Source organism: Schistocerca serialis, chromosome 7, assembly GCF_023864345.2.
Source record: "Schistocerca serialis cubense isolate TAMUIC-IGC-003099 chromosome 7, iqSchSeri2.2, whole genome shotgun sequence".
Classification (NCBI taxonomy): Eukaryota; Metazoa; Arthropoda; class Insecta; order Orthoptera; family Acrididae; genus Schistocerca; species Schistocerca serialis.
Window position 1 is genome coordinate 454,631,691 of NC_064644.1, and position 27,752 is coordinate 454,659,442.

Consider the following 27,752-nt stretch of genomic DNA (forward strand, 5'->3'; position numbering starts at 1 on the left):
CGGTCCACGCAACTGCCTGTATGCTAGTACGTCCTCTCTCTCCAAAATCCACCAGTGATCACATGCTAAGCACTGTGACCCCCTCTGGCGATGTGCCAGAGAAAGGGTAGCATGGCTCAGATACATTGACTGATACCAGATCACATGGCAAAACTCTCACTGCAGATTTAATGGCTGCTGCCGATTGCCATGGCTTCACTTGTTACAACCATCCAATGTATACAGCAAGCACTCTGGTGTACCAGTTGATGATTAACCAGTGTTACATGGTGTTCTCGTGGTCTGTGATTTGGACTTTGTTGTTACCTACTGTGATACTGTCTTTGCTCACTGTTCAACTGACAGTTGGGTTTTCAATGAGCGAGAGCATGGCTCATAGTCCAGTGCTTCCCAGGCAAACCTACAAAGTGTTCTCCTGCACTAACATGTGAGTTATTCAAGAAACTTCCAGAGTACTCCGTTAGCCACAAGAATTTTTTTCGTTTTGTGTATTTCCAGAAGAGCCAGGAACTATTACTTTCTGTGATTTATTTGTAAATAATTTGTGCTTAATAAATTGTATGTTGCAGAAGGAGACTTATGCCAAGAGGTCTCAAGAAAAGGCTAAACCTGTTCCAATCTAACAAAGCTCCAGGGTCCTGTGGAATATTGTATACTGAGTTAGCTCCTTTTGATCTATTATATACTCCAGACCTCTTGAACAAAAGACTGTGCCCAGTGGTTGAAAGAAAGCAGTCCACACACGTAATGACCTCTTCCATGCCAGCCAGCACATATTCTGAAAATGTTCACCATGTGAAACCCAACTTCAACTCTCACTTTCATGCGATACCCTGAAAGCCACAGATCATGGTACTCAGGTACATGCTATATTTCTTGACTTCAAAAAAAGCATTTGACTTGGTAACACACTTGCACTTATTATCGAAAGTGCAGTCATATGGGAGTATCACACTGAATTTCTAATTTTATTGAAGATGTCTTGGTAGGGAGGACGTGGCTTATTGTCTTACGTGGAAAGTCATTGACAGATGAAATAACTTCAGGTATGCTCCAAGGAATTGTGTTGGAACACTTGCTGCTCATGTTGCAAATAAATGGCATTGCAGACAATGTTAACAGTGCGGCGTCGACATGTCACATTGACCACATAAAGCATGATCTTTGAACTCTAACTGCTCTGACGAGCCATCTTGTTAATGTTCCAGTCAGCCTTGGTACCCTATACAGTGTACACGTGTATCTTTCTTTGCGCTGAAATATATGTATGTATAGACATTTATGGAAACAGTTTGTTGCGTATACAGTTATCCATATTCCCATTTCCCATATTGGTGAACCCATCGTTTCTACGTCTTCCGCGACTTCCACGCCGGCCGTATGGAATCAATAGGTTTTACGTTCGACACCAGGGCTGCCTCACCCAATGTTTTATACAAGGATTTCGAGGGTCAGCTACTACTACCAGGCCACTCCAATCCCCTGCCAATGGTTGTTCGGCCGCTAATGGACAATGATTCACAATCTCCAACGAAGTTAACCTCGAACTTTGCAGCTCTACAATGGCCGAGCGTTACACCGTTACCTCAAACAATGGACTCAGGTTTCATGTCGCTGGACTGTGCATGCCATGAAAGGTGAAGTGGACGATTTCCAGAACTGTGTTACCATTGCTCGCTCGTGTAGTGTTCAAAGGGACCCAAATTCGCACATGTGCTTTGATCCTCTATGCGCTGCAACGTCGATTGCGGTAGTGCCGTGTGCAACACTGCCATTCGTGCAAAACGCACACATGCTCAACTGCTATCAAGCTATGCCACTTTCACCTTCTTCACAATTTAATAACTGACATTTTTATACATGAAGTTCACCAGGCTCAACCACCCAGTTTCTCGACCATTTGTGTTCGAGCACACCTGACAGCGCTTCACCATCCAGGAACGTTGTACCATGAGAATGTGACCACCAGCAGTTTTCCACCAGTGATTTATGGTCCTAACACATGGGGTGCGTTTCTGATGTGCACAGAAAACTCTTGCTGTTGCCACACCAGGTGCCAAACCAACCCCCTCACTCACAGCGATTCCGACCATACAGCCACTCGCTCCTTCCAGAGTACTGTCTGCACCTGGCATGTCATTTCCGAGGTGGACAATTTCAGTACTATGCCTTTAATCTCCAGTCCAGTTTACCGGCCTGCCTCATGTGCCGCTCACCCATTCGTTCCCACAGTACCAACTGTGCCTGCTGCGTTGTGCTTCCATGACACATTAGGGACATTGCAGCCGCTGTTCGGAACGTGTTTACTAGTAACACGCCCACGCCAGTAGTGCCGGGTTACAGGACAGCCTATCCTACCACAGGATGCAGGCTGTCACGTCATTGCCACCCCCTAGCTATGTACAAAGAATGCTGACATTTTCTGGGTAATATAAATTACTACCGCTGATATCTACCTTGTGCCACCGCCGTGCAGGCCCCACTGACGGACTCGCTTTCCAGCAAACAGACTTCGGGCCTTAAGCCAGTCCATTGGACTGAACCTATGCTAGAGGCCTTCAGGGCTCTAAAGACAGCATTAGCTCATGCCATCTTACTCTCCCACCCCGATCCATCGGCCGAGTTATTCATCACTACGGACGCCAGCGACATCATGGTTGGGGGCAGTATTACAGCAACGCAAAGGCGACACGGTTTCACTCCATTTCTTCTCTAAAAAACTGTCTACAGCACAGAAGAAATATTCCACTTTTGACAGAGAACTTCTGGCACTCTATGAAGCCATCCAATACTTTCGCCCTGACATAGAGGGCTGTTCTTTCTTCATACTTACTAACCACAAACCACTGGTGGATGCCTTCTACAAGCTTCCTGAGGACCCACCCCCTCGGCGTTTCCGCCTCTTCAATCTGGTCTCTCAATTTACTACGGACGTACGCTACATCAAAGGCACAGAAAACATCCCCACTGATTTATTTTTTTGTGAATCAATACTGTCTCACACATCGTTGATTTATGCGACCTCGCTGCTCTCCAGGCCTCTGACGAGGAATCACAAGCTCTCCTCACGGATTCTCAGACATCTTGTGTTTACAAAAGCTAAGTTCCCCAGCGTTTTGGACGAAGTGTGGTGCGACTCTTCTACCGGCACTCTGCTGCCGTTGCTCCCTCCCACGCTGTGCCAACAAGCCTTCAACGTCTTGCATAACCACGCCCGCCCTGGTGTTCGTGCCACCTCACGCCTCATCACCGAGCGTTTTGTTAAGCAGGACTGTCAAACCTGGGCACACAGCTGCATTTCCTGCCAACCTAACAAAGTCAGATGCCACACCCCTCCCTCCCCTTGGCAAGTTTGACTTTCCGCAAGGACATTTTCGTCATGTACATATTGACCTTATAGGCCCTCTGCCACCGTCAGAGGGCCACAGATATATCCTCTCCACAATCGACCATATGTCTCATTGAGTGGAAGCTGTTCCTTTACCCAACATCACAGCAGAAACTGTGGGCAAGGGATTTGTCTGATCGTGGAGCGCTAGGTTCGGTTGCCTGTCCATCACCGCCACCGACCCGGATAGACAGTTTGAGTCTGCACTTTTTATGATTCTATGTAACCTTTGCAGTCTCGATCTACATTAGGGGCAGGCACACTCGCACACCGCACCCCTCCCCACACCTCTATTCCTGGTCCGGCGAACGCATCGGCTGCCCCCCCCCCCCCCCCCCACATGCGAAGGAAACTGGAATAACCCCTAACAGCTGGCAGAATGGGAAGTACTCTCTGCCAGTGCACTTCAAAATTGTTTGCAGAGTATGGATGTTGACATAATGGCAGTTACACAAGTTTGTATGCACATGTATGCCCCCACCACAGTCTTCTCTTCTTCATATTTTAAGTTCTTGCTGGCAATAAATTGTGCACAAGGAATGTATCATTACAGAATTTTGCAGATTAGTTAAGCTAGTGGTTTAGATACTACAGCTTACAATTTCACAGTTATAGGAGTTAAATTTTAGTGCATTTACAGCTTTATAAATATTACTGGAGCATATCCACACCTAGGGGATGATAAACAGAAATACTGAACCTGCTAATACCACACACTACTTTGACTTGTTAGGTGGTCAAAATGGTGAACATGAAATACTCATTGAAACTCAGTACGTGTAAAATGTGAGCAATAACAATAGTTATAATTTTTCTCATGACATAAAATTACAACTATCATGTTTCATTCTAACCTCTACCTTGGGCTATGCTACAAATTAATCTATCACCACAACCTACAGCCCAAAACAATACTGTAGAAATAATTCCCCCCCCCCCCCCCCCCCAACAGCCTTCTCATGTATTATGTCACTACATCATTGCCATGGATATGGATCAAAGTTGACATCCAGTCTCTGTAGGTTCAACCAACAAACCCTAACAAATAACAATAATAAAATATAAAACAGCATCAAATGAAACATGAGTAGTGGTGAAGATATATGAGTTTATAAGTAAAGTAGTAAGTTTGTAACTTTATACTGAAGTATATGATTTAAAGGATGAATTTCAGTGAACACTAATGTCCATATTAACACTAGAACTCTGAAGGTAATCTAATGTACTGTTCTGAAAGTTTATCTGTCTATCACTGCAAGTTTTTCTCATAAAACTTAGATCATTTGTGACACTTCTCAACAGAGATCACAATGTAGAAATTAGATTTGTAGCTATAATTATTGCTTTTCTTTCTTACTGTGTACATGTAACTGTGGCAGCAGTAATTATTTTGATGTCTTAAAATTTCTTTAGAACTCAAGTCACTTAAGAGTACTGCAAATGCTCAGTTGCTTGCATATGACAAACGCTGAAGCTGAAAGCTTGCAGTCTCTAGCAGAACACTGTTCAGAAAAGAACAGTTATGTTCATGTTTACTACCATGATTTCTCAGACTGATGTTTTCTTTCCATTCTGAATTCCATATATATTTTTCGTTAAGTTCATATGAGAAGCAGATTAGCATCTAATTACTTGTTACATATTACCAACAGTGCATTTTTAGATTCTTACCCTGAATTTGGGTCTCCAACCAATTGGTTTAACAAGAGAAGCATGAAATGTGCTGAAATTTATAAGAGCATATGTTGCCAGAAAGAAATTTGATATCAGTGGAGCTATAATATTCAGGTCACCTGCAAATACAAAAGCAAAGACAAAATCATTTTAAAACTGACTAACATACATGAAACTAACTCATTTACAATTCTTTATTATTCAATGACCACTCATTGTCATAAAAATACAATTTATAACAATGGTATTTATTTATTTATTTTTTTACACAAAAATTCATACACTGTACTTCCACTTCTTCTCAATACTCTTACAAACTAACAACAATATGAAGTGGATAGACTGCTACACACCACATAGAGGGAGCCCTGAGTGGCAGACAGGCACATTTCACAATTATACTAATATATTTATACATTCTTTTTATTCCAGTTTCTCTTAAAAACCAATACTGACACTATTTCATAAAGTTTTGTTACCTTCGACCAGTGGGTGTTTAAATAAACAAACAAGAATGCTAGCATTAAAAAAATATTAGATGAAAAACACCAAACAAATTTTTGAATTTCATTGAAATATTCCGAACACACTATCTTGTGTGTCTTTATGTTGTGTGTATCTGATACTCAGCATCTCCGCTATATGGCGAGTGGCAACTTTCCTTTTCATAATATTGTTGCATTCCATACTGGATTTTCCATTGTTTTATTTTTGCCTGATGGCTTTTCTTTGATCTTAACCCAGTGCTGTTTTCCTTTGTTTCTATGTTCTAATAGATCACTGTACTCAAGGCCCATCCTCCTTTCTCTTCTTTCCTGTGTTTCTCCTGTCACCTACAAACCACACAGCACACACTACTTACAAGCCACACTGTATCAACCGTCTCGGCTGCATACAACAGATGGCTACAAGACCACGCTGATTCTTGGTGCAGCATCTTACGTCCAACATTACTCCCACTAATATCATTATCCCTATACCTTCAGACTGATCACTCTCCTGTATTTTTGCATGTTATTTTCTGCAACTTTCCGAAGTCACATGATCTTGTACCTCGTCCTACGAACCCCTCCCCACCCTCCCTCTTTCTCCATTCTATCCCAGTTCGTACCCACTAATTCCACCTCACACAGTCACATCTACCATCCCCCTCTTTCACACTTATCCACCCCCAGACCTGCTACCCACAGTAAAACATTTATTTATGTGTTTTCTTTTATCTCTTTGTGACTTCATGCCAATTTTACTGAGTTTTCACTTTTCGCTAAGGTTGACTCCCTCAGATTTCATCTTGTTTGCATCCGTTTCATCCTCCTTGTGATTTTTCACATGTATTTGAGTGTATTTTTGTGAATTTTTTCTGATGTAATTCTATGTTATTTATGCAATTTTTCCACCACCATGGATCCTTGCTTGCTCCATCTGCGTCAATACAGAAACGTTTCATTATTCTTAGCCAGAACCCAGTCCCACAATGTTCCTGCATTGTTGCTTGGCTCATGGGATCCCCTCGTCCAAATTACCCAGCTCCAGCTGCTGCTACCTCTCCTTCCACAATGACCTCAACCTGTTCTGATTCCACCAATCCTTAGCCCTCAACAAAATAGTCCTGCAAAACCATAACAACCATGCCTAAACCTATTGCAGTACCTTCTCTCCATCCGCAAAATTCTCCTGCTATGCAATCCCAAATTACTGGAACCCATGACATATATTGAAACTCTTGCCCTCCAGGAACTAGAGCAACATGCACAACACCACCTCAAAAAGCTCTCCACCTTGCTCACTTCCTACTCCTGCCTTGGAGTACCACTGTCCATCACCTCTAGAACAATCCAAATCTCCACCACATCCCCTCACAGCTAACAAACCCTGTCTTGCAGACCTACTACACTTTCTCCATGCTCCAAAACTCCCTCCCATCACCACACAGAACCCAGAACCTAAACAGACCTGTAACACAGTCATGAACCTTTCCTCCAGAAGCATTAACCCCACAGAAATATCAGTCCTTTCCGAAAGCCTCACCTTTTTCTCCACTCCCAAATTCAATCATGCTTCTCTCCTTCTTCCATTCCCTACAGTGGAAACACTTTTTCACCACCAACCCTACCAATCAGACTCAACTAAAGACCAATACTGAACCCTGCCTAACTTAGTTCACTCCTCCATCCAACTGTGACACTACCCCCAAATCACCTCGTTAACTTTCCAGAATTTCTTAACCTAGAACATTGCCTCATCATCATTTCCCAAACCCCTCAACATGCAAACTAACCTTACATCCACAGAAATAACTGCAATCTACCATCTAAAAACTGATCCCAATCTTATAATCCTAGCTGCAGACAAAGGCTCCACCACTGTTGTTTTGAATTACCTCGCGGAAGGACTCTGCCAGCTGTCTGATACTTCCACTTACAAACCTTGCCTCAGTGACCCCACTTAAGAAATCCAGCAGAATCTCCATTCACTCCTCAGATCCTTAGACCCATCACAGAACCACTCCCTGGAGTCCATCTCTGCTCACCTCTACCACTCCCCGGATTCCTACCTTCTACATGTTTCTTGAAGCCCATAAACCCAACCCCCTGGAGCCACATTTTGGCCATGTACTGTGCCCCACTGAGAGAATCCCTGCTCTCTTACACCAAAACCTTCAAACTATTACCTGGAACTTATCTTCCTATATAAAACATACCAACCATTTCCCCCACCAACTCTCCACAGTTCCCACCCCTTTACCACACAGTATCCTGCTCATCACTGTTGATGCCATCCCCCTTTACACTAACATTCCTAATGCCCATGGCCTTACTGCTATTGAAAACTACTTTTTCCCCAACACCCAATGGATTCCAAACCAACAACCACCTTCCTAGTCACCATAACCAACTATATCCTCATCCACAATTACTTCTCCTTTGAAGGCATTACCTACAAACAAATCCGGGGCATGGCTTTGGGCACCTGCATGGCACCATCCTATGCCAACCTATTCATGGGCCATCTAGAGGAATCCGATGTCTTTACGATCTGGATCAAGGGTGAGGACGCCCTATCCACATTCCTCCAGGACCTCAAAAACTTCTCCCGCATTTGCTTCACCTGGACCTACTCAACCCAACAAACCACTCCCTAGATGTTGACCTCCACCTCAAAGATGGCTACATCAGTACCTTCGTCCATATCAAACCTACTAACCACCAGCAATATCTCCACTTTGACAGCTCTGCCAATCGTTCCGTACCAAGAAGTCCCTTCCTTACAGCCTAGCCACCCGTGATTGTCTCATCAACAGTGATGAGTGGTCCCTTTTGAAATATACTGAGGGTCTCACTGAAGCCTTCACAGACTGTAATTATCTTCCCAATGTTGTACAAAAACAAATTTCCCATACCTTATCTTTCCAGTCTCCCACCATCACCCAAAGTCCCATCATCTGGCCACAGAGGAGAAGCATTCCCCTCATAACTCAGTACCACCCAGGACTGGAGCAACTGAATTACATTCTCATCCAGGGTTTCGACTCCCTCTCATCATGCCGTGAAATGAGGAATGTCCTGCCCACTATCCTACCCACCCCTCCCACAGTGGTATTCAGCTGTCCGCCGAACCTACATAATCTACTCATCCATTCCTACACAGCCCCTGCTCCCATTCCCTTACCTCATCGCTCATACCCCTGTAATAAACCTAGATGAAAGATCTGTCCCATACATCCTCCCACCACCACCTACTCCAGTCTGGTCACAACCATCACCTAACCCTGTCAGGGCTACTTGTGAAACCAGTCATGCGATCTACAAACTGAACTGCAACCACTGTGCTGCATTCTATGTGGGCTTGACAACCAACAAGCTTCCTGTCCACATGAATGGCAACTGACAAACTGTGGCCAAGAAACAAGTGGACCACCCTGGAGCACGCTGCCAAACATGACACCCTTAATTTCAATGATCGTTTCACGGCCTGTACCATATATCATTCATTCCCACCAACACCAGCTTTTCTGAATTGCATGGGTGGGAACTTTCCCTGCGATACATCCTACGTTTCTCTAACCCTCCTGCCTCAACCTCTGTTAAGTCACTGTCCTCACCCATCCAGCCCCTTCCCTGTTCCCATTCCAGCACTACACTGCCCTCATTCCACCATCACACCCAGTTTTTTTTACTTCTCTTCCTTTCCACTACCCCCCCCCCCCCCTTCCCCACCTCTCCCCTACCTTCCGTCTAACCTGTGTGTGTGTGTGTGTGTGTGTGTGTGTGTGTGTGTGTGGACAATTTGAGTGAATGATTTGGCCACCCAGATTGCTGACGTGAATCCATCGTACATTTAGGGACATAATCAAATGTCAGTTTGTGCACAAACTCCTGAACCAGCAACATTTTCATTTTCACAAATTGTCTGTTGGAAAGATGGAATGAATGTCATGCTTTTTGAAATAGTTGTTTAACTTACTATACAGAAGAGAGAATTTTAAATATAAATTAAAACATTATCAAATTAAGTACAAACAATGTGTAGAAGAAAAGAATCCTGAGTGCTTGCAGATTTAATTAAAAGAGTTTTACCTGTGTTACTTACCTGTTAAAATAAAGCCAACAGCAATCGCAAATGTCAATATATATCCCCGAATAGGCTCATTATTCTTACCATACCCTTTTGAAAACCATTCAATATAAGGGTATAGCTTATCTTTGGCTAAAGCTTGAAATATTTTTGGAGCTGAAATCAGGCTAGATAGTGCAGAAGATAATGAGGCAGCAAAGCACCCTGCATAGATGAGAGGCCCAAATGCTGACACCAGTTCGACAACCTATTGGAAATTTTGGGTTTAAATAGCAATACTCATATGCAATATTTATTTTTGAAACAAACAAATACTGACATTTCTGTCTGTTACTTATAACAAATTTCTTATATTTCTTGGAGTGTTAGTGCAGAATGTTTGTATTAGGTTTCACCCTAGCAATTTATTTGTGGCTTAGTAAAGGGAAAAATGGTACATTGAGTTAAAGTATATTCTGCACTTATAATAGTTAAACTACTAATGACTTTTTTGTTATAGCTGCTTAGGAATTACTAACTGTTACACATGGTTGCACTAGCATATCATTAGTTTTGTTATGATGAGAGATGGTAAGTAAACTATTGTATGTGCAGTAACATCAGTGGCCCTCATGTGTGTGTTTGGATAAGGATCACTTGCAATGTGTGCCCTTTCCTGCAATGCCCACTATCTCAATTTCTGCTAGTCCCCATTCTGTATATTGTTCCGTAATTATAACCCCCCTACCATACTCCCATACCATTCCATTATTCTGAAATTTACATCCCAGTTAATGCCTACTACATGTCTACTTCATTCATACTTAAATATCTGAAACTTTCCTTATCACTATGTTTTTCCTCAGGAAACATGGTAGTTTTTTGAAATACTTGGGAGGTCATGCATGCAAGTTAAAGACCAAACTTTGTGGACTTTCTTATCTTCTCCCAGACCAAGATTGGTTTCATTTCCTGTGGTGCAGTAACCATGTGATTTCTGTTATGGAAGAAAGATGCATCCATGCAAGATGGGTGCAAATTATGTCCCAACATTGTAGTTTACCAAACAAATTCATGGTTCTCATATTCAAAGGTGTAATGGGGTCATAGAAAAATGCTGAAGGGAAGTTTTTGTAACATTTCAAACTTTCCTGGCAAATCTGTTGGATATACAGTTCTTAGGTCGGCACCATATCACACTGTGCAAGTTCTACAATGTTTCACAGTGACAGCTTCTTTGCCTCTCTGGATAGCAATTACAGGTGTCCATGCTGCAGTAATGGTCTTACGGAAGCTACAAGTTGTGAATATGTGTTGTAATAAGAATTATTTCCAGTTAGATGACAACAAACATGGCATCAACCTGGGCACTGCCATGTAATACATAAAAGATCTCTTGACAAATGGTGCAAGATGAGCATTATAAGGTGGTTATTTGCTGAATTGCTGTTGATTCTTACAGCACAGGTGTTACATCTACAACATATTGACATCATCAACGAAAACTTCGAGTAGTGTGTTTGTCCAGCAACCCCTCTTGAAAATAGGAATTATGTACATGTTTCCCAGTTCCTTGCAATGCTTTATTGCTCCAGTGCTGTACAATAAACTACTATTAGAAAGTCAGCTAGTTCATTACATGATCTATATAGAATTGTACAGCTATCTCACCAGGTCCTGCTAGCTTTCTTTGGTTTAACAATTTTGGTTCATTTTCTGTGTTGGACCTACTTTTGCCTGGGGGGTAGTGTAACAATTCTATGTGGTATGAACTCAACAAGTCATTTAAAGTCACTTGCATAAATAGTGAGTTATGCTGCCTACAGCTGTCCTGCATTCCAGTTTACTTCACACATTATCCTTTGTCCTTGAGGACATAATGTCATTCAATTCAGTTACATGAATCTTAATTTTTCAGTTATTTCCCACACTTCTCATTTCCTGTTCCTATTTCAGTTTCTCTGTCAAAAACTACATTCCCCTGCCTTTTTGTGCTTTCTTTTTATATATTTTAAGGGCAGAATACATACTATGTTTATCTATTTGTCCAGTGAAATCTCTGCAGTGCAGTAGTTTTACAAACTGGTGTCCGACTGTAACCTGTCAACATTTTTGCTGGACTTGGCATTTTGCACAATGTAGAAAAGATAGCTGGCTGAAAACTTATTTGTGGCAATCTTTTTGTTGTGCCTATCTGTGTATCCTAACCAAAATTTTGAGAGATGTGGTGCAACAGTTCCTCAGCTACTGTGACATCTCAGATTCTAACAGAAAATTGATTTCAGACACACGTTTCTTATGTGTATGTGACATTTTTATTCTCAAACTGTACATTATTTCCCTGTATAGTGAGAGATGCCAATGAGTAGAATGTATTTTCTATTTAGATTTCTGCAATAATCATATAGCCGTATTACGAATAAAAAAATTATCTTCTGAATATGTTTTTGAACATGTGTTTGTATTTCTTGTATATAAATGCAGGAAAGTTGCACAGCATGACAATGTAGTAAGTTATGACTTTAAGAATTATGAGTCATGAAGGCAGAAGCCATTTTTAAGCTGCTGAACTCTTGAGGTATATCACATACACAGTAAGCAATGTGCAATAAAAATATCTTAGAATATTACAATATTCACATTGTATCCTAAAATCCTTACTACAAAACCAATTGTATTTCTTGCATTAAATTTCAAATGGTACTGTCCCACCACTTTCCCATACATTTAGCCTTTCTTGTACCTTTCCTCCATTTCCTCACACCATTAAATTGGTAAACATAATTCTCCTAGTTGCACTGCCATCTCTGTCATTATCTTGTCCATAAAGGTGATGAAAAGTACTGGGAATAATGCAGTCTTGCAGCCTCTAGCTTCAGCCCATTTTTCTGTTCTAAACAGTTTGTCTTCTCTCCTACTTCTACAGAACTCACACATCTTTGATACATTTTCTTTATTCCTCTCATAGTCAGCCTTCCAGTTCTCTTTTTTGAAGGGTTTCCATATTTTGTTTCTTTTTACAAGGCATTCTCCTTCTTCAGTTGGTGTAATACATATTTAAATATTTAATTAGAAAATTTTTAAAAACATCAACTGCATTTTGGATAATGCAGGTGGCCTGTGCAAAAGAATTTTGTTTATATGCTACTTCATATCTATTACTTGTCTTATTCATTTACTTTTTGTTTTGTTTGTCATTGCTCCTAAGTGCATCTAAGTGCAGTAAACAAACAAAATTATAATTTCGCACAGAGCAACTGCAGTGACCAAAATGAAGTTGATGTTTTTAACAATGTGCTAATTGAAGATTTAAATATTTATTACTACAACTGAAGATGGGCAAGAGCCCAAAATGTGTACTGGTATAAATAAAAATACATAAAAAGTGGCTTGTTCCAAATTTCTTAAACTAATATATTCCAAAGCCACAGAGTTCAATAACTAGTAAAATGGATAAATTAATATTCTCAAATATGTTGGCAGAATGACACTTCAAAGTGACTCCCCTATTATTTTGACAGTTTCCTGAAAACCACCTTAAAAATTGGCACTACAATTCCCTTTCTCCTGTCTTCAGGCGTTCTCCTTTTCACACTTTTCTTTATACTGTTACCTTTACAAGCATAGAATAAATATAATTTCCTAGTACTTTACGATACTTCTGTACAAGCAGAGTTGATTTGAATGATAGTTATTAAGGACCAGAGTGTTGGACCATAGGTATGTCCATTTTGGGAGTACCAAACCAGTCGGTTTCTTCTGGGCAGACAAATCCATGGGCTGAAAACATGTAAAAGAAAGGAAGGCTTGAACTTGCTATAAAAGAAAAGTTAGTTACTAAGGGGCTCGAGGGAAATACATCAGCCCTAAGAATTGTCCTGTGGAAGGTGCACCTTTTGCAGCTTATACCAGATGTCAAATATACGGAAGGGGTTGATAAACACACAGAAGTTTTATCAGTTGAAACAAGGCTTCCTGCAATGATATAAAAAAGGCAAATAGTATGTGGTTCCTCCACGAACAATTAAGTGCTGTTGCAAAGATGCACAGTGGAACAGTAGAAAATTTTGGGGATAGGACATAGAAAATTAATGTGCAGATGCATGTGCTGTGCGGACAATGATGAGACCATTAGGATTAGAATCCAATAAGCCAAACATGAGGCACTAGACACCTTCCTGAGGGGCGGTCACTTGATATGTCAAGATGGGTTTGGAGAGATATCCCAAAAGAACTGTACATTATTGTCAGATTGTCTATGTAGTCTGAATAGATTGACATGCCAACAGGTGTACATGGAGGGGTATTTTCCACTGATATATGAATGTTACAGATGTGGTCTGTTGCGGCACGTCAAGAGGCATGGTCAGCAGCCTCAATGGGGTAAGAATGGTGTGGGTGGGCACCAACAATGAGATTGTAGAAGTAATGGTAGAAACAGATGGGGGAGAAGAGGATAGGCATTTAATGCTAGAAGGAGTCCTAAATCCACTAAGCTACCTTCCAGTTAGATTTTGATGCAACAGATACACATGCAAAGGCAGAATGTGGTATAGCAGGAATTTTAGGAAGCAGAAAATGTATGTTTACTTTTGGACACAGGGGCACATGTGTCAGTGGTACATCTGGACCCTCATAGGTCAGAAGTGGTTAAACCTACTGAGCTATCGATTATGTGGGGGTGAGAGACAATGATATTAAGTCATTAGATTCAGCAGTATTAAATTTTCAGGTACGGGGCAGTTCAGTTTAAGTGATGTGTGCAAGTAATGCCTTACGTAAGCAATTTACTGTATGATTGCGCAGTCAGACTTTATGTTAGAACATCTGCCAAAACTGATCCCAGTGCTTTGCAGTGCAACTTAGAGGGGCAATATTCTAGCTATGGGAAGTTGTCACCCATATAGTGCTGTCACAAGGTTCACCTGTGTCAAAGGGCGAACCACTTAAAATGCAAATGAAAATGCTAAAGCTTTATTTGCATGATGTGACAGAAGGCACCAGAAAGTTGCTTTGGCGAATGTAGAACCGGAGCTGCCCATTGATATGTGGTGTATAATGGAGCCACTAGACAAGAACAATATGTTGGACACACATCCTTATTTTGTGAAAAGAAGCATTATATGCATACTAAAGAGGTGGTAGGGAACTGGTACCTGTGAATTTGGAGAATTTTGGCACTGATTAAGTAAAGCTAACAAAGGGACTGTTAGCAAATTTAGATCTTCAGAGGAACATGGTTGGGACAAGTCAAATGTGAACCTTGGCCAGATGTGGCCACTGCTAGAACTGCATCATGCAAGAAGGTAGAGCATCTGAAAGGAACAGAAAGCGTGAAGATGAAAATATTGCTATTAGATTTCAAGTGTTTATTTTACTGTCAGGGACCACAGCTGGTTATGCCTATAATGCAACATAAAATTCCAACAGAGAAAGATGCACCAATATCAGAAACCATATCATATCATATACCTCAGAATTCACAGCCGATCATGGAGGATTTCATTAGCCAACAGCTAGCCCATGGAATAATGGATGCCATGGGAGGCCCCCATTTTCATTATGCCTAAGACAACAGTACATTGTTCCAAAAAATATGGATTCTGCTGTGAAAAAGATCACTCATATGAGAGTAAGGACATCGCCCCAGCCCCCCCCCCCCCCCCCCAACTCTCAGGGCAAGGGAAAAAAAATAGTGTATTCAAATGTTTTTCTTTCAATAAAATAATTTAAATTTGGTATTATGCAGGTTTTTAACAAAATAGGAACTGGAAACTTTTCTATGGCCATTTAACAACTTGCCATTCATCTTCCAAAATATAAAAGAAAACTCCATACCCCATGTCTAGTTTTGTCATGAAACTGTACTTAAGCCACACAAGAAGCATGGAAATGTAGATTGTTTGAACAGGAAGGTAACAATAGTACAGGCAGTGGGTCAAAGCTTTGCAGAGAGGCAGATAGTGCAAGTTGCTGATGCTGATTGCAAACTGTACATGATGCAGCAAGTCACAGTTCAGTAGAAGTATTTGCAGTCCAACACCATCTACTATGATGAGAGGAGTACTTTGGGTGCTGGATCACTATGGTTCAGCAAACATCTACCATGAGTTTGGGCCTCCTCCAGTGTTGAACCACCTTCTAGCAAAAACTCCTCCTCCCTGGGTGTGATGCCTTTCTACTGGTGGACTACCTCCAAACTCACTTTTGCAGCAGCCAGACTATTGCCCTGAAGGGCAGCAGATTATGACCAGGATGGTAGAACCACTGACGACCTACAATGGAAAGTGTGACCTTGATCCCATTATATAAGTCAACTAGGTATGGGCCATGCATGGTATTACCAGCAAAACTCAAAGAAGTGGTGTTAAAAGAAACTCATGATCATATGCTATGTGGGCATGTTGGACTGTAAGGTGTAAACAGGAGCAGGTGTAGACTCAGATCACAATTTAGCAGTTATGAAGAATAGGCTAAAGTTTTATCAATGTGCAAAGAAGTGGGATATGGAAGCACTAAGAAATGAGGAGATACACCAAGTTCTTTGAGACTACAGACAATGCAGTAAGGAACAGCTCAGTTGGCAGTTCACTTGAAGTGAAATGAATATCTAAAAAGGGCAATCACAGAAGTTGGAAAGAAAAATATAGGTACAAAAAAGGTAGCTACGAAGCAGCCAGGGCTAACACAAGAAATGCTTCAGTTGATCGATGCATGAGAGAAGTACAAAAACGTTCAGGGAAATTCAGGAATACAGAAATACAAGTCATTCGGGAATGAAATAAACAGGAAGTGCAGGGAAGCTAATGTGAAATGGGGTAAGGTGAAATGGCTGCAGGAAAACTGTGAAGAGATCAAAAAAGAAATGATTGTTGGAAGAACTGACTCAGCATATAGAAAAGTCTAAAGAACATTTGGCAAAATTAAAAGCAAGGCTGGTAACATTACAACTACAGTGGGAATTCCATTGTTAAATGCTGAGGAGAGAGCAAATATGTGGAAAGAATACATTAAAGGCCTCTATGAGGGGGAAGACTTGTCTGATGACATGATAGGAGAAGAAACTGGAGTGATATAGAAGAGAGGGGGGATCCTATATTAGAATCAGAATTTAAAAGAGGTTTGGAAGACTTATGGTCTAATAAAGTGCAAGAGATGGACAACATTCCATCAGAATTTCTAAAATAACTGTGGAAAATGGCAACAAAATGACTATTGTAATTGGTGTGTAGAACATACGAGTCTGGCAATACAGGACCTTCAGGAAAAAATCATCCACACAGTTCTAAAGATTTCAAGAGTCAATGAGTGCAAGAATTATCACACAATCAGCTTAACAGCTTAAGCATCCACATTGCTGACCAGAACAGTATGCAGAAGAATGGAAAAGAAACCTGAGGAAGTGTTGGATGACAATCAGTTTGGCTTTAGCAAAGGTAAAGCACCAGTGAGGCAATTATGATTATGTGGTTGATACTGAAAACAAGACTGAAGAAACATCTAGACATGTTCATAGCAAGTGTGTGCCTGAAAAACAGCGTTTGACAACGTAAAGTGGTGCAAGATGTTCAAAATTCAGAGAAAAATAGAGGTAAGCCACAGGGAAAGACAGGTAATATACAATATGTACAAGAACCAAATGGAAACAGTAAGAGTGGGAGGCTAAGAACGAAGTGCTCAGATTGAAAAGACAGGGATGTAGTCTTTCGCCCCTACTGTTCAATCTATACATCAAAGAAACAATGATGGAAATTAAAGAGGTTCAAGAGTGGACTTAAAATCAAGGTGAAAGGATATCAATGATAAGATTTGCTGATGACATTGATACCTTCACTGGAAGTGAAGAAGAATTACAGGATGTGCCGACTAGAATCAACAGTCTAATGAGTACTGATTATGGATTGGGAGTAAATCGAAGACAGGTGAAAGTAATGATGGGTGATCATGAAGTAGAAGAAGATAAGGAATTTTTCTACCTAGGCAGCAAAATAATCCGCAGTGGATGGAGGAAGGAGGACATCAAAAGCGGACTAGTACTGGCAAAAAGGCCATTCCTGGCCAAAAGAAGTCTACTAGTATCAAACATAGGCCTTAACTTGAGGAAGAAATATCTGAGAATGTACGTTTTGAGAACAGCATTGTATGGTAGCGAAACATTTGAGTTGAGATGTTACAGAAGAATGTTGAAAATTGATTGGAGAGATAAGGTAAGAAATGAGGAGGTTCTATGGAGAATTGGTGAAGAAAGCAACATATGAAAAACACTGATAAGAAGAAGAGACAGGATGGCTGGACATCTGTTAAGACATCGGAGAATAACTTCCATGGTACTAGAGGGAGCAGTAGAGGATAGAAAATGTACTTCGAGCTGAGGGAAGTTCCACTCTTGGAAGCTATCATCCCCTAAAACAGTTCTGGCAGGTTTCTGCACCACACCAAACTGGGGCATGCAATCTTGAGTGAGCTTCTGGGCATCATCTTTCCTGTATGCAGATGTCACAGCTGGCTTCTTGGATGACAGCTGGCCACTGCAGTTACATGATGCACTAAATAGGATGTGGCAGCTGTGCCCCACAGCTAGCAGTGTAGCAGCAGGAATCCCAATAAAATTTTTCATTTTCTGATATTGTTTTCCTGTGCTACCAACAGACCACACACTCACCACAGCTCGCTACCACAACCCAGCTCTGCATAGAAGTGGCTCTGCACCTCAGGCCACTTCACATTTTTTTTATTTCTGACCACCCATCCTGCTGCCCAAGTGACTGGTATATTGGATGTCGTTCCTGGAGGCTTCTTTGTAACCTATATTTGCACTGATAACCAGACATCATTTTCCGACTCATGTTGCACAATCGCAACTTGCACATACATCTGCAGTCTCAGAGACCTGAAACTACAAAGCGAGCAGCAGCACCAGTGCATGATGGGGGTAAGGAGGAGGCTGGGGCAGGGAGGGGGAGGGGGAGGGGGAGGAGGAGGGATAGTGAGGTGGGAGTGGCGGACAGTGAAGTGTTGCAGTTTCGATGGAGGGTAGGAGAAAAGGTGCAGAGGAGGGAGGGGTAAGTAGCAGAAAGGAGAGAAATAAAAATAAAAGAAATTAGAAGACTGGGTGTGGTAGTGAAATGACAGCTGTGTAGTGCTGGAATGGGGACAGAGAGGGGGCTGCATGGGTGAGGACAGTGACTAACGAAGGTTGAGGTCAGGAGGGTTATGGGAACGTAGGATGTATTGCAGGGAAAGTTCCCACCTGTGCAATTCAGAAAAGCTGGTGTTGGTGGGAAGGATCCATATGGTACAGGCTGTGAAGCAGTCATTGAGATGAGGAGTATCATGTTTGGCAGCGTGTTCAGCTACAGGGTGGGCCACTTGTTTTTTGGCACAGTTTGTCGGTGGCCATTCATGCGGACAGACAGCTTGTTGGTTGTCATGCCTACATAGAATGCAGCACACTGGTTGCGGCTTAGCTTGTAGATCACATGCCTGGTTTCACAGGTAGCCCTGCCTTTGATGTGATAGGTAATGTTAGTGACCGGACTGGAGTAAGTGGTGGTAGGATGCACCTAGGTCTATTACTGGGGTATGAGCCATGAGGTAAGAGATTCGGAGCAGGGGTTGTGTAAGGAGGGACGAGTATATTGTTTAGGTTTGGTGGATGGCAGAATACCACGGTAGGAGGGGTGGGAAAGATAGTGGGTAGGATATTTCTCATTTCAGGGCACGACGAGAGGTAATCGAAACCCTGGTGGAGAATGTAATTCAGTTGCTCCAGTCCCGGATGGTACTGAGTTACGAGAGGAATGATCCTCTGTGGCTGGACTGTGGGATTTTGGGAGGTGGTGGGAGACTGGAAAGATAAGGCACAGGAGATTTGTTTTTGCTCAAGGATGGGAGGATAATTACAGTCAGTGAAGGCTTCAGTGAGACCCTCAGTACACTTAGAGATGGACTGCTCGTCACTGCAGATGCGACAACCATGGTGGCTAGGCTGCATGGAAGGGACTTCTTGGTATGAAACGGGTGGCAGCTGTCAAAGTGGAGGTATTGCTGGTGGTTAGTAGGTTTGATATGGACAGAGGTACTGATGTAGCCATCTCTGAGGCGGAGATCAACATCTAGGAAGGTGGCTTGTTGGGTTGAGTGGGACCAGGTGAAGCAAATGGGGGAGAAGTTGTTGAGGTTCTGGAGGGACTTTACTATCCCTCCCCCTCCCCGCCCCAGCCTCCTCCTTACCCCCACCCAGTCGCTGCTCCCATCATGCATTGGTACTGCTGATTGCATTGTAGTTTCAGTTCTCTGAGACTGCAGATATGTGTACAAGTTGCGCTTGCGTGAGTGTGAGTGTGTCTACTGCTGACAAAGGCCTTAATCGCCGGAAGCTTTGATTGTGTGAATCTTTTTATTGTGCCTATCGCGGCTCAGCATCTCCGCTATATGGTGAGGAGCAACTTTCCTTCTCTCTTATTGTTATGTATTGTTATTTATTGTATGATTAATGGAAACTGAGTTCTTTTAGCATATTGAGCATTTTGGACATACCTTTTTTCATCATTTTCAGCAAGACTTTGAGGGCTCTGTCATTTCCAGAATTTTATTTTTGGCCATTTTCATATTCTGGTCCTTTACAATGTCCCATGCTGAGCCAATCATATAGGACACTTTTTCAAATCATTGTTTTTATGACTTTATAAACAGACTGACTTCTCTACCCTCTTCTCTTTCTAACAATAACTTATTTTAGATATCTCTTCTGTAATACCATTTCAAAGTCTCAATAATGCTTTAATCCATGAGCTGTTATGAGGAGGGAGCTGTTGGGAGGAGGTTATGGTAGGTGAAAGAAAAATCACTTTTATGAACTCATCTTCTTCTTTTTAAGATATCACATGATGGATGAGTTGGTGCATGGCCAAGAACCAGTACTGTTTACTTGTTTTTGTCATTCTTAACTAATACGCCTTTACGGAGGGTACACCAAACTTCCATAAACCATTCCATGAAAATTGCACTATTCATCCAGGTGAACATTGTTGAGGTGTAAAGAATGTGTGTCACAGATACATTAACTAACATGTTTGAAACAATGTAGTTTCTTATTTTTCCTGACGATGAGCACAGGAAAATTGTGGCTACCAGTAGCATTATCACAAGGTAAGGTAGTAATATGATACTTGCTTTTTTTTAGGGCCAGGTGCAGCCAATTCATGATGCAAAGCAGACAATTTTCTTGTTGAAGCTTTCCAATTGAGCCCAGATTTGTCAGCATTGTAAATGTTTGAGACCATAATAACCTTCCCTCAACACATCCTTCAGTTTGATTTTGAAAGAATCAGCAGACAGTTTTCCTCCTTGTATTTGAAGCTCATGAATGTCTTGTCCTGACTTTGAGCAAATTAACCAGCCAGTGCTTGCTTTAAAATTCTAGTTTGTTGATAAACAAAGCCCATAACACAGTGTGTAAAAGATGTTCATTAAAATGAATTTCCTTTTCACATAGAATGGGACCAGAGATATGTTCTCCTTGTGATTCCCCCCGCCCCCCCCCCCCTCCCCACCCCCATATGTGTCAACTTACCAACATTGTACTCGTTACATAAGTTGTTTGCAGATTCACTTTCCTCTAACCTTTTATTAATCTCTTTTTTATCTCTTATGGAAGGGACAACAAGTTTATGTCCAAGCATTGCAAGTTTGCTTCACATGGCATAGTTGTCAAGTTACTGTAACAGAGCACAAATGATTGCTGTTGTCAGCAGCTTGATATTGGTGGGTTTGGAAGGGGGAGGGGGAGCGGATGAAAAGGAGGGAGGGAAGGAAGGGGTGGCAAGGGGAGGTTAGGGGGTGTAAGACTGTAGCTGTGGAGGTTGCACATGTGAGTAACAGTTTGGTTACGCAGTCATTCAGTAGACCCAAGCTCAGATAATCAACGATCTACTGCAATTTGTAAATTTCATCAAGAGACTAAAAGGTTCTTGGAAAGTGCAAATAAAGTGGACCCTATGACTGCAACACACTGATTGTTACTTTTGAATTACATGGCTATCAAAACATGTAGCATTTCTTTCTTAGAGTGATACCAAATTCTAGTTTGTTAATAAACCAAGCTCATAAAGCTCACAGCAATCACTAGTCTGTTTTCCTGACACTATCCTTTTCTCCTGAATATGCTTAACTTTTGTAGGTGCATAATCTCATAACTTCAAGCACACCCTAACTTATGGTTCTCTTACAAATTGTTGCCCCCTCATTACCGAAGACATTATTCCCTGAGGTACTGACAGTTTTTACTCCATCAGCTGTGAACTAATTTTCTGAATTTAATAAAATAGTAGGAATATCTAGAAGAGAAAAAAAGAAATACTTACTGTGAAACTATTCTGCAATCCCCACTTACATGTTCGACCAGTACAATTCAAAAAGGTTTGATCTGAAATTTCGTGTACATAGCCACTTGCATCACGCACAACCGTGGCTCCTGCTATGAATGCCATGAAAAGGTATGAAACAGTAGTTATGAAAATTGAAAGCAGTGTTCCTTTTGGTATTGCTACTTCTGGGTCCTGTGGAAAATGCACTTTGGTATTATATGTGTATTTTCTAAAACGCTTAGAAACAAAACAAAAGGAAATTACCTTCAAGTCTCCTGATATATTAGCACCTGCAAGAAAACCAGTTGCTGCAGGAAAAAATACAGCAAAAACAGAGAAAAACGTGTAGTCAACACCATCACTGACTCTGTAATCTGCATGCAAATTTTGCAATATTAAAGTAGCTGTAAGGAAATTATCATTAATCACTATTATAAATTAAATATTTGTTATGTATCATAATTTTTAAGAAGGTATTTTATAACTCTAGAAGCATACGACTATGTTTCATCACCATTAAATCCCAAAAATCCTTTGGCTATAGCTTCGTTGCTTTGTGGGCCAATGAAAGAACCAACTGTGTAATCAAGAATGGCTGCTATCAGGATGATCAGGAGACCAAGCTGAGTCTACAAACAAATGAAGAACAAAAATATAAGTAATATGAGAAAAACTAAAATTATTAGTATTTTGATAAATAACAGAGATGCAATAGTTTAACTTCTTATTCATATCCAAACCTTCAGGAAATTATGTACATCAAAAAACTAGTAAAATATATTTGACTAGTGCAGAAGCTTAAAATTTTTGCCACAAAAACGTTGATATAGTAATTTTTTCAACTAACATAAGCATATGAGAGGGACTAGAGGGAGGTATAGAGGAGTGGGGGGGAAGAGACCCTGGGTTGGTGGAGGGGAAGAGAGGGGGACGGGAGAAGAGAGGGAAAGAATTGGTATCCAGTAACTCTTGCCTCTGTTTCCAAAACACCATAGTAGGAAGTCGTCATTTGATTTCATTCATTCATTTACCCAGGGCTCATCTCTCAGTGACATAGGATTTGTTGTCATAACACAATGAAAATAAGTAATCAAAATATACACACACATAGAATATTTATGTATGTTTTCATGAGGATAGGACAGGCAGTCAGCTGTGGCTTTGCTGAAGAAACCACCCTGGCATTTACTGATATTATTTGGGGAAACCACAGGGAACCTAAGTGGCCAGACGCATAATTCCTTTCTCCCAAATACGAGATCAGCGCGTTAACAACTGTAGTACCTCATTCAACTGGTCCCCATTGCACAACTTACTTTCATTTACACACAGTTTGATTAAGATTATTCATAATATGAAACAGTTTTGATCTGCACACACTAACACCCACTTGTGACTCCTGGACAACTAATATGCTGCTATGCCCCTTGCCCCACTTGCAATCTATTCATTAAACAGACTCCAGGCCCATTGACAGACAACTATGCCTATGCATGTCTTCATGTATCACACTAAATCTGTCTGAGAAACTTGATCAGCATCTCCCCTCCCCCTCCCAAGGAGAACAACAAGATTTTTTACTATCACACACTGAATATCTCTGCACTTTATTTTCTTATGAAAGTGTTACAATGTGATCATATACTGTAATGTGACAAGGTGGTGGTAGTGATGTTTACTACTACTCTTCTAAGTAATCTTCAACTGTGTAGTTGCAGCACTTATGAAGATTGTTTTAGCTGCCTTTTTAAACAAATGCATTTTAGGATTATCTTTTATCTCATTGGGCAATCCATTAATCAGTAAATTCCCCAATAAAAAAATGCAGTTTTGAGATTTGTGTTTGTTTTTCCTTGTTAAATGTAGGTCCAAACTGGCTCTTGTTCCATGGTTACGTATACAAGTATTAGTGAGATACTAAGTAATGTTTTTCCTGAGTTGGACGGACTGGTAACTGTACTCAAAGATTTTTAAATAGTTCTCTACTATGAGCTTGACTAATACCAGCAATTATTGTTCATATAGCCCTTTCCTGCAATTTAAAAATTATGTTCATGTTATGTGCCTTTGATTCCCAGCAAAGAATCCCGTAACTAAGAACTGAGTGTATGTAGAAATAATATGTCACCACAAGATATTGGCTGATGCATACTGATGATAGAATCCTAAGAGCATAACATGCTGATATTCTTTTTGCCAGTATCTGTGGTCGTTCCATGTTAACTGAGAATATTCATCTATAAAATCTGTGTGTTTGTTACACAATCTGTAGATTTATCCTCTATGCTTTTCCCTCTTCATGCTGAAATACATACTGTGTTTTATTTGTGTTCAGTGTTAATGTGTTAAATACTGTCCAATTGTCAACATCCTTAAGAATTTTATTTGCTTTCTCTCATAAGAGTTGTTGTGTTTTATCACCTTATACGATGTTGCTGCCATCAGTAAAGTAAACTTTTTCTGCAAGCCTTACACTCTTTGGTAAGTGATTAACATATATCATGTACATAATGGAATCCAATAAACAAAGCTGAAGGACACCTATGTTTATGCATTTTTTGTCTGACAATTGCCTTAGGAAAAAGTTATTGTCAGCAGATATGTGAAATGCCTTTTGCACCTGGTTGTCCAGACAAGACTGGAACCACTTATTTGTTATTCCTTTTACATCTAGTGCTGCCAGCTTGTGTAGTAGTATGTTATCTCACCAGTGGCAATAGTCTTGAAAAAGTGTAAGCAGATTCCTGTAACACTGTCATCCTTGTCAATAGCTCTGAGTACCACTTTTGTGCACTCTAATGGCAGATACTATACTTTCCCCACTTTAGAAACCAAACTATGATGTGTTAAAAACATTTCACTTATTTGTGTGACTGAGTCATCTTTTATAATTAACTCAGTTATTTTTAAGAATTCAGACAGTAGTGAAACTGATGTATTCTTTTCAGTACTCCCCACATTATCTTTTTTTAAGTAAGGTCACAACAACTCATGGCTGCTTCAGGTACTCTGGAAAAATACTTGAACTAAAGGACTCCTTTCTTACATTTGTTAATGGGCATGCTGTCTGTGCACACTTTCAGAACATAGACAAGAATCTCACCTAGGCCTTCTGGCTTCCTATAATTTCTGTACCATATGCCTGACTTCAAGCTCTGTTGTGGAGGTCATCATTATTGTGCTTTTCCGCAATTCACACATCTGCTGACAAATTTCTCTTAAGACAATTGCCAGACAAGGTATGCACAAACAGAAGTGTCCCTCAGCTTAGTGTATTGGCTCCCATTATGTCTGAAACATATATCAACTTACCACACAGTATAAGGGAAGATTTTGTTGCCTCTTCTCTACAACACCAGAGAAGTAGTGACTTGCAAAATTTACCGTTTCTAAGGATTTTATGTTATTCTGCTCACATATTTTATTTGTATGGTGTTACACTTGTGTCTGCATTTTTGAGCACCGTGTTGCATAACACTATTTTGCTTTTATTTTATGCATTATATGTTATTTTGTTAATGGAAGATTTTTTTGCAGCAACCAGTACCCTCCTGTATATATTTCTGTATCTGTGATAGTAATATATGTGCTTTGGATTAGTATCGTGGTTTTGTAATGAACTGAGAAATTTAAGTATCTGGGAGGACTTTCTAATACCCACAGTTAAACATCCATTTTCCTTAGCTGCCACTGTTAAAGTGGCTACTTTTGGAAACATCTTCTCAAAAATTGATTTAAAAAATGTGCAGAATGAGAAACTTAGCATTTACATTGTTTTCAGTACACACTTTGTTCCAGGTTTGATTTGCCAGAGACCTAGCAAAAGTATGGATTCTACATTTCGAGAAGATCCTTTTGTGTGTTTGCAGTTTTGTGGGTTTTAGCAAGCCAGCCCTTAGAGTTTTTATCTGATTATAATGACATCAGAGGCAAAAATCTTTTTACAAATATTTTACAATTTTCCCTATCAATATCTGTAAGTACATGGTCTAAGACTGATGATGAGCTTTGCGATACCCTAGTAGCAATGTTTACCATTTGTACCACACCAAAAATGTTCAATAACTGTAGGAATTTATTATTAATTTCACAGTCAACATATCTGTGTTAATGTTCACGTCTCCATATATTGTTATGTTGGGTTTCGGGGCTAGACTCTTTCTAGGACTACAGATAATTTGTTGAAGAATGATTAACATTTTATGGATGTCTCACTTTGTTGGTTCAGCACCTGCTAAACAAAAATTTTAGCTAGATTAATTGTGATAAAATTTTTTGTGTCGTTAAAATGTGTGGCACCTCTGATATGAATACATGATACCCCACCCGATACAGCTTGCACATTCACATGGCAGTATTACTGCAGGCTGTATTTCATTGTCTCTACTCTCTAATGCATACCGCCGTATGGTTCAAAGACTATAATTCGTCTTCAAGCTGGTGTACTTAATTTTTAGTATACTGCATATTTTACTACAGAATAGATAATTCTTTAAAAAAATTGTGGTGTTTGTGTGTGCACTAAATTGGAAGAGATTTTTAAGGAAGGGAAACCTGTTGTCACGATTTATCCTAATAAAGGCATAGTCATCTTACCCATGACAATAGCTATCTGACCGTGTGTGGCCCCACATGCACTTTCTGTACTCACAGTAATTAACTCCACCAACCTCCCTTTCCCAGTTCTGTTGAGGCACAGATGGTGTTAGTGTAGCCTGATCTCCTGATAGGCTCCAGCAGCACTAGTGCAATGCGCATCCAGTTAGCAGTCATCAACACAATCTTCAGCACCATGTTGACTTGCCATACAGCACTGTCAAGAAGAGATCAATAATGCCATCAGAGGTCCTTTGCCATGCTCAAATTGGTGCTTCCAGTAAGGAAAGCTATTGTATTCAGTTCACCAACTGTGTTGTATGCTCTGTCCCTGTACAAGCTGTTCCCTTCCCCACCCACTGATCATCGTTTGCGACATACTTACATAAAGGCTGTAAACTTTCATCAACTGATTTAGTCCAGCACTCTGCACCTACATCTACATTTGCATCTACATCACTTCTCTGCAATTCACAGTTACGTGCCTTTCACAGGGTTCTTTGAACAAAGTTCAAGCTGTTTGTCTACTGTTGCACACTAATACTGCGTGTGGGGAAAGTGAGCACTTAAATCTCTCTGTAAGAGCCCTGGTTTATCTTATTTTATTATGATTATCATTGCTCCCTACATTGAGTGGCAATAATAAAATATTTTTTGCATTCGGAGGAGGAAGGTGGTGGGGAAAGATCTCACCACAGTGAAAAACACTTTTGTTTCAATGTTAGCCACATCAACTCCCTTATATATGAGACACACACACTCCCCCTTTTGCGATAAAACAAAATGAGCTACCCTTCTTTGGATTTTTTCGGCATCTTCTGTCTCTGAAGAATTCCATATTGCACAGCAGTACCACAAGCATATTTTAGGCAGTCATTTTGGTAGTCCAGCTGCATCTTGTGTGTGTTCTCTCAATAAAATGCAGTCTTTGGTTTTCCTTCCACACAGTATTATATAGTGTTCATTCCACTTCAAGTTGTTTGTAAACTGTAATTCATAGGTCTTTAGTTGAATTGACAGCCTTTTAGGCTTGTGAGATTTATCATGTAATGAGATTTAATGGATCACTTTTAGTACTTCTGAATATTATCCCACCCTTTTCCTTATTTGGTGACAGCTACCACTTTTCTCACCATGCAGATATCACACATAAGTCATTTTGCATTTCTGAT

The 27,752-nt window shown here is 40.6% G+C and overlaps 1 protein-coding gene across 1 annotated transcript in view; it reads right to left on the reverse strand.

Annotated features, from left to right (window-relative positions):
- LOC126412306 (bumetanide-sensitive sodium-(potassium)-chloride cotransporter-like) overlaps positions 1 to 27,752 on the reverse strand; it is a gene marked incomplete at its 5' end in the record, with an annotated part of 214,831 nt that overhangs the window by 132,931 nt on the left and 54,148 nt on the right. The window contains 5 exons of the mRNA XM_050081828.1: positions 5,060 to 5,181; positions 9,653 to 9,884; positions 21,982 to 22,176; positions 22,249 to 22,388; positions 22,499 to 22,613. Coding sequence (XP_049937785.1) covers positions 5,060 to 5,181; positions 9,653 to 9,884; positions 21,982 to 22,176; positions 22,249 to 22,388; positions 22,499 to 22,613 — 804 coding nt within the window. The remainder of the gene's footprint in view (positions 1 to 5,059; positions 5,182 to 9,652; positions 9,885 to 21,981; positions 22,177 to 22,248; positions 22,389 to 22,498; positions 22,614 to 27,752) is intronic.